The 12,468-nt window shown below is 45.8% G+C and overlaps 1 protein-coding gene across 1 annotated transcript in view; it reads right to left on the bottom strand.

Moving 5' to 3' along the window:
- Positions 1-6,426: 6,426 nt before the first annotated feature.
- Positions 6,427-12,468, bottom strand: part of ABCD2 (ATP binding cassette subfamily D member 2) — a 31,135-nt gene continuing 25,093 nt past the window's right edge. The window contains exons 9-10 of the mRNA XM_087722338.1: positions 8,964-9,089; positions 6,427-6,762 (exon numbers count right to left, since the gene is read on the bottom strand). Coding sequence (XP_087578464.1) covers positions 6,552-6,762; positions 8,964-9,089 — 337 coding nt within the window. The 3' untranslated portion in view covers positions 6,427-6,551. The remainder of the gene's footprint in view (positions 6,763-8,963; positions 9,090-12,468) is intronic.

Raw genomic sequence — 12,468 nt, 5'->3', positions numbered from 1 at the left:
AAGACAGAAAGAAAAAAAGACAGAAAGACAAAGACAGACAGAGAGAAAGGGAAAGAGAAAGAGACACAGAGAGAAAGACAAAAGAAACTAAAATTACAAGATTAACACAGTGACTTAAATGTGTAAAGTTTTGGGAGACAATGCAATCAGAAGATTATCTAAATAATTCATATTTTCTATACTTGGAACAGTAGGGGTATCTGCACTTTTTAAAAAATTTCTACGTAAATCTCAATTTTTTAAAAGTCTGTGCATTAAAGGGAAAGTTTACCTCCAGGGAGAAAAAAAAGGACAAAAATTTTGAATGGGAAAAGTGCTTGGGAAAATGCTTATATTACGAACTGTGTCAAGATGCGTTGCATGATAACAAGCGTACATTGAAAATACAATTTATAATGGGATTAAACAGTGGCTAAAATAAAATCAGCAGAGTCACCCATCCCTGATATTCTGTTGATTTTTCTTTGACTTCTTGTTGATTTTTCCACGGGGGAAAAAAAAAATCTGTTCAGAAAAAATCTATTCTTTTTTCTTTGACTAAAGATTATTCAACCATAATTTAATATCACTGCTACACTTACCTTCCTTTTGAACAAAGATGGAAAGCATCCAGCATTCTTCAGGGTTATAGGCCAACAGTTTTCAATTGTCACGCCAGCAAAAGCATCGTCAGAATGTTTTAATCTTGTGTTTTTCAAATAAGTAAGAAACTTTGGCAAAGTAAAATAATTTCGTTTATTTAATGCAGAATTATAACCTTAATAAAGCATGCAAAATTTATTGCTTCCAAACATGCCACTTTGTCAAGAGCATATTCAATCAAGTTTGTTGATGCAATTAAACCTTTGTAGACAAATATAATTATTAATTGTGAAGTCACCTTGGTTCATTTTAATTTTATAAAGCTAACTGACACGTGCACTCCAATTCTTCCACACACTTCCTCAAATTAGGGGTGAGATCAAATAACCTGTGGAATCAGTTTGATCCTTTGATTAGGATGAGATATAATTTCTTACTAATTTTAATGGGGACGTGAAATAGGAACATAGAATAATACTTGAAAACAATGTTCAAAAGCCTCGGAACATGTACATTTAATAACCCGAATAAGATCAGATGATCAGGAGGAAAATATGTTTAATTAAAAATAAATAAGTTTATAAGTAATAAATGTTCTGTCTTTCAGCCTGGCAGAACTCTGCTCTCCTTAATCAATATGATCTATGATTATTTAGATGACATTTGTAAGCTGGCTTAATTTTTTTCCCTCTAAATCCTGGCTTGATTGGGCAAGCGTGATTTTTGTTTGAATTAACCACGGTTGGGATGCCACAAAGCTTGAGTGCAAGGAACAGACATGGAACAAAACAAGATGCCATCATACAGTGCAGGCACCCAAATTTAAAGTGTCCTAAATCTCCGACACTAAGCAAGACAGTTCTTCAAAGTGAGTTTTGCCCCATTCTTTCTTGTCGTTGTTGTTAAGTGAATCACTGCAGATGTTAAGTTAGTAACATGGCTGTTAAGTGAGTCTGACATTACCCATTGACATGCATGTCAAACCAGTGGTGGGTTCCAGCCCATACTGGTAGTAGTTGGTACAGTGGCTCGGTTGACCCCCCGCCCACCCGCCCACCTTCCATACCTGTTTTTCAAGCAACTGGGTGAATTGCGCCTGTGCGCGGCACCTGCTCAACCTCCAACGAGCAGCTGGGTGACGCAGGGGGCGGTGGAGTGCGCATGGGTGTGCAGCACACGCCCGGTGCGTGCACAAACAGGCCACGAGCAGCGTACCAGTAGCAATGGTAAGAGCAACCCGCCACTGTGTCAAATGGTCACAATGACTCTGGGGACAGGCAACAGGCATGCATACATGCCAGTTGCCAAGCCTCTGAATTTTGATCATGTGACCGTAGAGAGGTTGTAACAGGTGTTTGAAAAACATCATACCTCCCTCTTTTCGGTGCTGTTGTAACGTCAAACGGTCACTAAACAAACTGTTGGGAGTCAAGGACCACTTGTAATTTCTCCCTTCGCTTTATTTTTTGCACATTAACGTCGATGCTAACATGCTGGATTGAAAACGGTACCAAATTTCATTGTGCACTTGATGCATACGGTAACCTACTGTACGTCTGCCATAAAGGTCTGTAAGGACATTGCTCAGTTAGCCCTGGATTGGGAATCTGTGGAATCCAGGTGGTCCTCGACTTATGGCCATTTGTTTAGTGACTGTTCAAAGTTACGACGGTACTGAAAAAAGTGACATGACCGCTTTTCATACTTATGACCGTGGCACCTGATCAAAATTCGGAGGCTTGGCAATTGGCATGAACTTACGACAGTTGCAGTGTCCCTGCGTGTGTGTGTGTGTGTGTGTGTGTGATGTGATCCCCTTTTGCGACCTTCTGACAACGGGGGAGCCAGCTTCCACTTAATAACCGTGTTACTAACTTAACAACTGCAGGGATCCATCTAACAACTGCGGCACGGAAGGTGGTAAAACGGGACAGAATTCACTTAACAAAAGTCTTGATTTAGTGACAGACATTTTGGACTCTGTCGCTGGTCGTAAGTCGAGAACCACCTGCACAATTTTCAATTAAACTAGAAAATATAAAGGGAGGTAGAGACTTTTGCCTTCTGTTATATTATTCCAAGTGACTTTATATTCCTGCATTTCCCCAAAAGTAAGACTGGGTCTTATATTAATTTTTGCTCCAAAAGATGCATTAGGGCTTATATTCAGGTTATTGTATTTTTCGGAGTATAAGATGCACCTTTTTCCCTCAGAAAAGAGGCTGAAAATCTGGGTGCATCTTATACACTGAACACAGCATTTTTTGCCTCCCGGACCATTGTTTTGCTCAATTTTGGGGGCCCAGCCCCCAGGAGCACTCTATAAGCCTCCTAAAGGCTACCCATGCCCTCTTTTTTTGACAAAATAGGGCCCATTTTTGCAAAAAAACAGGCTATTTTTTGCTCCCCCCCCCCTGAGCACTCTACAAGCCTCCTAAAGGCTATTCATGCCCTTTTTTTGATTAAAAAACAGGCCGTTTTTGGGAGGTCTGCAGAGGGCAAAAACATTTTTTTAAAAATTTGCCTCTTCAAAACCTTGGTGCGTCTTATACCCCCCAAAATACGGTAGGTCTTATTTTTGTGGAAATACAGTACTAAATGCATCCATGACAATCTTAACTGGGGCTTATTTTTGGGGTAGGGCTTATATTACAAGCATCCTGAAAAATCATGCTAGGCCTTATTTTCCTGTTAGGTCCTATTTTCAGGGAAACGGTATAACGTCTTGATAAATTACGGCATTGTGATCGAATAACACGGTCCTGACTTTGCAAGGCTTACGATGTGACCCCAAAAAGCATCGAAACAATTGCCGCATCAAAGCAGCAGCGAAAGGAAGAGGAAACGGACATGAACAGGCGTAGAAGGAGCTGTACAGTTAGTCCTCGACTTACGACTCCAATTGAGCCCAAGATTTCTGCTACGGAGCGAGACAGTTGTTCAGTGAGTCTTGTCCCCTTTTACGGCCTTTCTTGCCACAGTTGTTAAGCGAACCGCTGTGGTTGTGCATTCAGTCACACGGTTGTTAAGTGAATCTGGTTTTCCTATGGATTTTTCCTTGTCGGAAGGTTGCAAAAGGAGTGATCACCCCGGGACACTATGACCGTCATAATATGAGTCAATTGCCAGGCACCTGAGTTTTGATCATGTGACCGGAGGGGGCCCTGCAACAGTCATAAGTGCGAAAAACGATCATGTCACTTTTACAACGCTGTCGTAACTTCAAACAGTCACTCAATGAACTGTTGTAAGTCAAGGACTACCTGAATACACCATGACAGCGTAAGAATGGCACAGCACATCTTTCTAAATTAGACAGACTGAGAAAATGGGTAGAGGGTCATACAGTCACAGATTTTGAGCGATATTTGGGGGAAAAAACTATAAACCAGAGAACAATGAATTTAGTGTTTAGTAAATACTAAAATTGCTAGTGGGGAAACTCTCTAGGCCGCCGTTAGCATCAATGCCTAAACTGAGGGATATTTCTATTTCAGGGGTTGGCAACCTTAAACACTGAAAGAGCCACAAATGTCCAAACCGGAAGCCCCCCTTTCGATTCTGGGGTCAACCGGAAATCCGGTTCCCCCACCATAGAGTCTCCTCCTAGCGCAGCATCCTTTTTCCTCCACCTGCCCTAACCGAAAACCCTATCAATTTAGGAGCCCACCGGCGACAGGGAGCCGCAGCAGAGGGATTAAAGAGCCATGTGCGGCTCCAGAGCCGCAGGTTGACGACCCCCGTTCTATTTTTTAAAAAGGTCTTTAAAAAGATTGCCCTTGAAATCTGCGGGTGGGTTTGTGTGTGAGTGTGTTCTACGTATTTTTTTAAAAAAAATTATATTTCAGGGATGTTGTAACTTCGGTCACTAAAGGAACAGTTGTAAGTTGAGAACTGCCTGTAGTGCATAAGATTTTTCATTGAGCTTTTCCCCTCTACGGAGATTCTCAGTCATCCAGTTCCATCGTTGTCTCAAAGGCGCATTTCCCCCCCCCCAAAAAAAAGCAACTGAAGTTTTTTATGTTTTGCCTCAAAGGTTCAAAGGGACATCTTCAAGGAAACACAAAAGAAGTCCAGTTGTCCTTTGATAAAAAGAAGGGGGGGGGGAAATGCCTTCGAGGCATTTCACGCTCCTTCAAGACCCCCGTTTTCGCACCGAACAAACAAACCTCACTAAGATTAATTATGACAGTCCATTTCTTTCCCAACACATTTTCTGAAGCACACAATTCCTGGCCAGTTCTGTTGGACTTCAACTCCCACAATCCTCCCCGATAGCACCGGATTGTGAGGGGTGAAGCCCAACCCATCCAAAGGTCCTTCAAACTGGGGCAATCAACCTTGCAAATCTAAATGAATCCTCTATGTCAGTCACCTTTTTGCAATGCGCGCACAATTCCTCCCTCCCCATGTGCCCCATTTTGGGCTTGGGAGGCCTCCTGCACCAACCTGGAAGCCAAAACGGGGCGCGAGGGCGCTGCACGACGCCCCAAAATGCAATGTGTGCGCCCCCCCTGCGCACGAATGTGCACACCTGCCACATGTGCACATGCACGGCAGAGATTCAAAGACCAGCTGGCTGGCGGGAGGGGCGCACACATGCGCAGTGGTTGGGCTGGGGCGACGGCTGGCTTGTCCACAGAGGACTAAACCGTAGCATCTTAGAATTCAAAGTGCATGTGTATATTTCCTTTTTAAAAAAAATTGTGGGGCATGGGAGAGGAACCATATATATATATGCAGGTTTTGGTGTATTCAGGTCTTTTCCTGTGTAAGATTGAGAGTATCTTGGCGATGTTTCGACGAGGTCCCACTCCTCATCCTCAGGCTGGTGTCTTCGGCTTCGTGCTTGTGCGAGCAAAACGTGATCGGAGCTGCCGTTCCCCCTATAAATACTGGTGTTTGTGTGTGGAGTGCAGGCTTTGTTGCTGTAAGCGGATTGGTTGTCTGTGTTGTAACATCTTGATTAGTTGATGGAGTTGATCTTTGCAGATTAGTCAGCTGTTTCGTAACATCCTGTGTGGCTGAGGTACTGGCTGTGTGCCTATTGTTCTTTTGTGTTGTAACGACCTGGGTAATGGGCTGTGTGATGACCTCCTGAGCTGTATTGTAGTGATATCCTGAGCCCTGTGCTGCAACCTCCTGGGGAGTTGGCTGCGTTGTAACATCCTGAGTTCTGTGATGTAATGTCCTGAGCAGAAGGCTGAGGTGTAACATCCCGGGCTTTGGTTTGGCTCCAAGTTTGCGGTGTGGCCATGGCGTGTGTCAGTTTGCTTTGTGTAGGGGTCAGAGGGGGATGCAGCAGTTGGTGATGCCGCCGTGGTTTGGCTTCTGAATGGTGGTTACATTTGGTCTATGGGATGGGTTTGAGACTGGTGAGGGTGATTGGTGATCGCGTCCTGATGTTGTTCTGGGTCCGGTGTCGGTTTTCGTGGCTGGGACTCGTTTGTTGACTAGGGCTGGTTTCCAGATGTCTGGTAGGCGGGAGGTATCGTCACGTTTATTCATGTTGTGGGGGTGTTTCTCTATTTCGATGGCTTCCATAATTATTCTCTTGTTGAAGTGTTCAGTTTTGGAGATTAACCTGGTTCCTTCAAAATCAATTTCATGTCCTGTACTTTAAGGTGCTGGAAGAGGGACGAAGTTTTATCTTCTTTTCTTTTCTTCTTCAAGATAACAACACAGCCAACCAATCCGCTTACAGCAACAAAGGCAGCACTCAACACACCCCCACCAGTATTTATAGAGGGACGGCAGCTCCGATCACGCTTTGCTCGCACAAGCACGAAGCCGAAGACACCAGCCTGAGGATGGCGAGTGGGGACCTCACTGAAACGTCGGCAAGATACTCTCAATCTTACACGGGAAAAGACCCGAATACACCAAAACCTGCATACCTGTACCCGTGAAAATCTACGAATTTCCTTTTTTTAAAAATTGTGGGGCAGGGGAGAGGAACCTAAAGGGTTTTATTCTTCTTTATCCACGGTTTTGAACACCGAATCTTCCCCTAGGGTTTTGCAAAGTTCATTTAGTCTTTGCTGCATTTTTGGCATCCCCGCAAGCTGCGATTCCAGTCTCTGCTTTTCCTCACTCAGAGTTAAGCGAATAGCGGTGTCCAGTTCTTCGAAGAGCCAACCTCCTTCCCCGTCAAACTGGAGCAAGTGCGTGTGGTACTTCCTGCAAGGGAGGGGAAGGAGGGAGGAAGGGAGGGGGGGGGAGAGAGAGAGAGTGAGTGAGTGAGAGAGAGAGAGAGAGAGAGAGAGAGAGAGAGAGAGAAATCCTCACTATAAAATCGAACAATGGGATCTGGAATTGGTATATTAACTTATTCCCAGCAATTGGGTTATACAGTTGCAGTGTGGCGAGGTGGCCTAGAGGTGGAGCTCTCGCCTCACAATCAGGAGGCTGTGTGTTCAATCCTAGGTAGAGGCAGATATTTCTCTCTCTGGACACACTGAGAATACATCTGCCGAACAAAACTCCGCCCTGGCAAAAGGGGAGGGCATCCGGCCATTAAATACTTTACTAGTTCCATTCAGTTGCCCAGACTCCACCCTGCAAAGGATTATGGGGTTGAGGATGAATACAATTCTTTAAAATCAGTTTTCTACTCTCTCCAAGTGTCCTGAGGGGGGGGGGGGGAGAGATACAGAATAACAAAGTTGGAAGGGAGCTTAGAGGTCTTCTAGTCCAACCTGTTGCTTGAACAGGAGACCCTTCTATAACAAGGTTCTGAAAAATCTTCATGTTTACATGCAGAACCAGATAACAAAATAATAGAGTATTTTGGACGGTAACTTGGGGGGGGTCTGCTGGTCAAATCCTATACCCTTTCAGACAAACAGCTATCCAATCTCTTCTTAAAAACTTCCACAACTTCTGGAAGCAAGTTGTTCCACTGGTTAATTGTTCTCACTGTCAGGAAATTTCTCCTTTGTTCTAGGTTGGTTCTTCCTTGAGTAGTTTCCACCCATGGCTTCTTGTTCCGTTTTCAGGTGGTTTGGCAGAAGAATAACAGAATAGCAGAGCTGGAAGGGACCTTGGAGGTCTTCTAGTCCCTCCCCCACCCCCCACCCCGCTCAAGCAGGAGATCCTATACCATTCCGGACAAATGGCTGTCCAATCCCTTCATGGAAACCTCCGGTGATGAAGCACCTTCAACTTCTGGAGGCAAGTCCTTCCCTTGGTTAAAGCTGGATCTCTTGAGAACCTTGCAAATTACAAGCTGTGAAAAACTCTGAATTTATTATTTACTAGCTGGCTACCTGTGCTTCGCGACGAAACTATGTGTTCAAGCTATCCAGGAGAAATTTGGTTCACAATCCGTTGGCTCAGTGGTGGGCGGTGATTGAAACAGATAAGGGAATATCTCTCCCGCCGACTATGAGTCCGGAAGTGGTTCCATAGGTGGAAGGCGTAGACATTTTGGTGAGGTACCGACATTTAGTACTGTAACGAGCCCCGACCGCTCCTCGGTGAAGGAGTGGAACGTCTGCCAGTTTGAACTGAGGTAACAGAATGTGAAGCAGCTGGCAGTTGGAACAGAGTTCTTTTCAGTTGGGGAGTAGAATGTCTAACTCCTTAGCATCAGAGCGTGTTAATATAAGGCAAGTGGCAGTTGGAACAGAGTTCTTTTCAGGTGGGGAGGGGGAGTAGAACTCCTTAGCATCAGAGCATGTTAATTACTGTATAACAAATACTAATGATCTGACGGTCATTTTGAAAAATCCTTTCTTAGCGAGCACCTAGAAGCCAAGACGAAGATACGCACCAAATGTCAAGTTGTAGGCTTTACAGTTCTGGAGATTTCATGATGAGTGAGTGGTATTTGGTGTGTGTGTGTGTGTGTGTTGCATTTGTAACAAGACAACATAAAAAAAATGGCTTTCTGCCTGGATGGCTCCCAGAGTGAGCCAATAGACAGAAAAGGGAAGCAGTATGCTCCCTCCCATATGGCGCAGTGGTGGCGCAGTGGTTAAAATGCAGCACTGCAGGCTACTGCTAGATCAGCAGGTCAGCGGTTCAAATCTCACCGGCTCAGGGTTGACTCAGCCTTCCATCCTTCCGAGGTGGGTAAAATGAGGACCCAAATTGTTGGGGGCAATATGCTGACTCTCTGTAAACCGCTTAGAGAGGCCTGAAAGGCCTATGAAGCGGTATATAAGTCTACTGCTATTGCTATTGCTGCTATTGCTATTGCTATTTGGGCATACCAGGGGTTGTGACACAATACATACATACACACACACACACACACACACACACACACACACACACACACACATATATTTAGAGGCTAAATTAACCCCATTATTCGATGCCCCACTACAATATGAGGAAGAGGAAAGGGTGTATTTCACCTTTAAAGGGAGACTCACCAGAGGGATAGCCTGTGAGTTATGGAAAGCAAGGAAATGCCGGCACTTTTAGCAGCCTGGAATATTTTTCCTTCCACATCAATGCTGACGGCACTTGTACATTCGTCCAACAGTGCGTATTTCGGCCTTGCAAAGATGAGAAACACAATTATACTTTTTTTTTTTTTTGCTGTTCCCCTGAATACTGTATAGGTAAGTCCTTGACGTACAATCATTCGTTTCGTGGCCAGTTACCACGGCCACGGAAGAAGTGACCTGTGGTTGTTTTTCCCCGCTTCTGACTCTTGCAAGCACCCCCATCAGAATTCAGACGCTCGGCGTCTGACTCACACTTACGACCACGGCTGTGTCCCAAGGTGACGGGATCCCCTTTCGTGAAGTAAATGGGGAAGCCGTATCCACTTAAGAACCACGTGCCAATCAACTTAAGGGATTCACTTCACAATGAGAGAAGTCATAAAATGGGTCAAATCTCAATGAATGAACTTCTCCCATAACAATAGAAACTCTGGGCTCAACTGTGGTCGTAAGTCGAGGACTACTTGTGTTTTTCTCACATTTCTCCTGACTGGCAGGGTGGCAGCAACTGGATTGCCAGGGTAAGCGTCTAGGGGGTGTCCTGTTTCGCGTCCTCTCAAAGAAATGCCATTAAATGTATAAATACGCTGTTCATCAGCACCACTAATTTCCAACCCACATTTTTCTCATTAAAAACTCCTACTTTTTCCTTCTGGCAGGTCTCCAGAGGACAAGAGTGTTCTTTTAGGATTCCCCAAAAAAGCATGAATCAGATTCCTGGTCCCAACAAACCCCTTTGTATTAAACGAATGTGAATTCCTCTCATTCCCATTCAGCAAAGACCTGGCAAACAGTCTTTCAAAGGAATATTTACGACCACAGACCTTATCTAGTTTGGAAAGTTGCCATGAAATTTTTTTCCCAATGAGGAGCGGTGCAAGGAAAGTCTTGGCACAGAGTCTCCGAGATTCACGGACAGATCTACACACTCCTGAAATGAATCTAACGAAAGGACGAACGAATTGTTTCCAGCAAAAGCCCACTCCCCTTTTTGCACCTCTATTATTTCCTACGGGAGGGGCCATTCACCATCCACCTGTGGCTTTACGCCCACGTCGACCCTGATTTCTTAGTCCTTCTTGTCTTCTGGCAGCGCTGTGCATGCGCACACTGGGAACAGGCTCCAGCTGTTCCTCTGCCTCACTGCTGTCTCACTCTGAAGGCAGCTGGGAGCTCCATCTCTGCCTCCAATGCAGAGCTTTCATCTGAGCCTTCCCCAGCCTCCAGGACTGGCCCATGTTCCTCCCCAACCTCCTCATTATCCGACTCTGCAACCAGCTCTGCTAGCCGCTGGTGGGCCACAACAGATAGGGTGGAAATGTTGTCTTTTCAACTACTTCCTTTCAGCTGACTGAGTGCTCTTCACAGGGGTCTATGAAAATTCGCCGTGGGCAACTCGCCACAGGACAACTTGCTGCAGGACAAGAGTTACACTAATATTTAAAAAAATGGTGGGAGAGTGTTATTAAAGAAAGGATGCAAAATGGAGGGACAGAATGAAATGTGAAGGAAATTAAAATATGGTGAGCTGGCCCTAGTGAGTTGGCCATGGTGAGTTGGCTGTGATGAGTTGGCCCTGGTGAGTTGTCCGTGGTCAATTGGCAGTGATTAGTTTGCACTAGTGAGTTGGCTGTGATGAGTTGGCCATGATGAGTTGGTTGCGGTGAGTTGGCCCTGGTGGGTTGGCTCTAATGAGTTGGCCATGGTCAGTTGTCCGTGATTAATTGGCCCTAGTGATTTGGCCATGATGAGTTGGTTGTGGTAGTTGGCCATGGTGAGTTGGCCCTAGTGAGTTGTCCGTGATTAGGTGGCCCTAGTGAGTTGGCCGTGGTCAGTTGGCTATGACAAGTTGGCCCTGGTGAGTTGGCTGTGATTAGTTGGTTGTGGTGAGTTGGCCCTAGTGAGTTGGCCATGATGAGTTGGATGCAGTGAGATGGCCATGGTGAGTTGGCCCTAGTGAGTTGTCCGTGATTAGGTGGCCCTAGTGAGTTGGCCGTGGTCAGTTGGCCATGACAAGTTGGCCTTGGTGAGTTGGCCCTAGTGAGTTGGCCATGATCAGTTGGCCATGATCAGTTGACCCTAGTGAGTTGGCCATGATCAGTTGACCCTAGTGAGTTGGCCGTGGTGAGTTGGCCATGGTGAGTTGGCAATGGCAAGTTGTCCCATTCCCCTTCATAGAGCCCAGAGGAGGCTGTGAGACTAGGCCAAAGCCACCATACCTAAAAGTGGTAAAGGCATAAAAGCAGCGGGGTGGGGGGGGAGGACAAAAGCCAGGAAAAGCTCCGTTGGGGAAAGGAACCAAGTCCGTAAGGGAACAAAAGTTGGGCCTGAGCACATGGAAAGCCTCTCCCTAAGCCTCCCCAACAAAGGAGCTGAGCCTGAACGGGAAGCCCCTCACCACCTACCCTGGGGGATAAAAAGAGGTCCTAAAGTCTGGCCAGTGTTGTTTTAAATTCACTGGGTCTCTGTGCGTTTGAAAGAACCGCCTGTGACTCTGTGTTCAGGTGATTTGGGGTGGAGGGTGGGAATTTTCCAGGCCTGTGAGTGTGTGAGCGACTATACAATGAACCTAAGAGCCACACTTGTGTAAACGAAGCCACCTTGGAAAGTTGTCGCTTGCAATTGTGTAACTTTCCAAAGGTCACTGAGTTGCTATCCCAGCGTTTCTTTCTTTCTCGGACTCTTTCTGAATGAAATTCCACACCGAGGCGATTCAAAGGATCTCATTGGTTTTGCTTCATTGGATCCTGTGGTTGTGAATGCTTTGCTTACCTTGGATCTACAGAAACAAGTCCCTTAGATCAGCGGCTTTAAACCTTGGCACTTTGAAGACGGGTGGACTTCAGCTCCCAGAATTCCCCCAGCCAGCAAGGCTAACTGGGGGATTCTGGGAGTTGAATTCCACCTATCTTTCATTTGCCAAGGTGGGGAAATGCTGCTTTAGCACTGTGGTGGCGCAATGGTGAAAAGGCGGTACTGCAGGCGGACTCTGCCCACTGCCAGTAGTTCGATCCTGACCGGATCAAGGTTGACTAGAGCCTTCCCTCCTTCTGAGGTCGGTAAAATGAGGACCCAGACCGTTGGGGGCAATAGACTGTAAATTATTAAGAGAGGGCTATAGACCACTGTGAAACAGTATATAAGTCTAAATGCTTTCCATCCTTCCTTCCTTCCTTCCTCCCTCTCTCCCTCCACTTCCCTTCCCCTTGATTCCCTTTCTCATTCTCCTTCCTGGTGGCACAGTGGTGAGAATGCAATATTGCAGGCTGTCTCTGCCCACTGCCAGGAGTTTGATTCCTGATTGACTCAAGGTTGACTCAGCCTTCCATCCGTCTGAAGTGAGTAAAATGAGGACCCAGATTGTTGGGGGCAAGAGGCTGACTCTGTAAACCGCTTAGAGAGGCCTGGAAAGCACCGGGAAGTGGTT

The sequence above is a fragment of the Thamnophis sirtalis genome, unplaced genomic scaffold, assembly GCF_051295495.1.
Source record: "Thamnophis sirtalis isolate CommonGarterSnake01/CBP01778 unplaced genomic scaffold, rThaSir2_p1.2 scaffold_9, whole genome shotgun sequence".
NCBI classification, from domain to species: Eukaryota; Metazoa; Chordata; class Lepidosauria; order Squamata; family Natricidae; genus Thamnophis; species Thamnophis sirtalis.
Note: the sequence above shows the minus strand (reverse complement) of the source record. Positions and strands in the feature narration are given on the sequence as shown.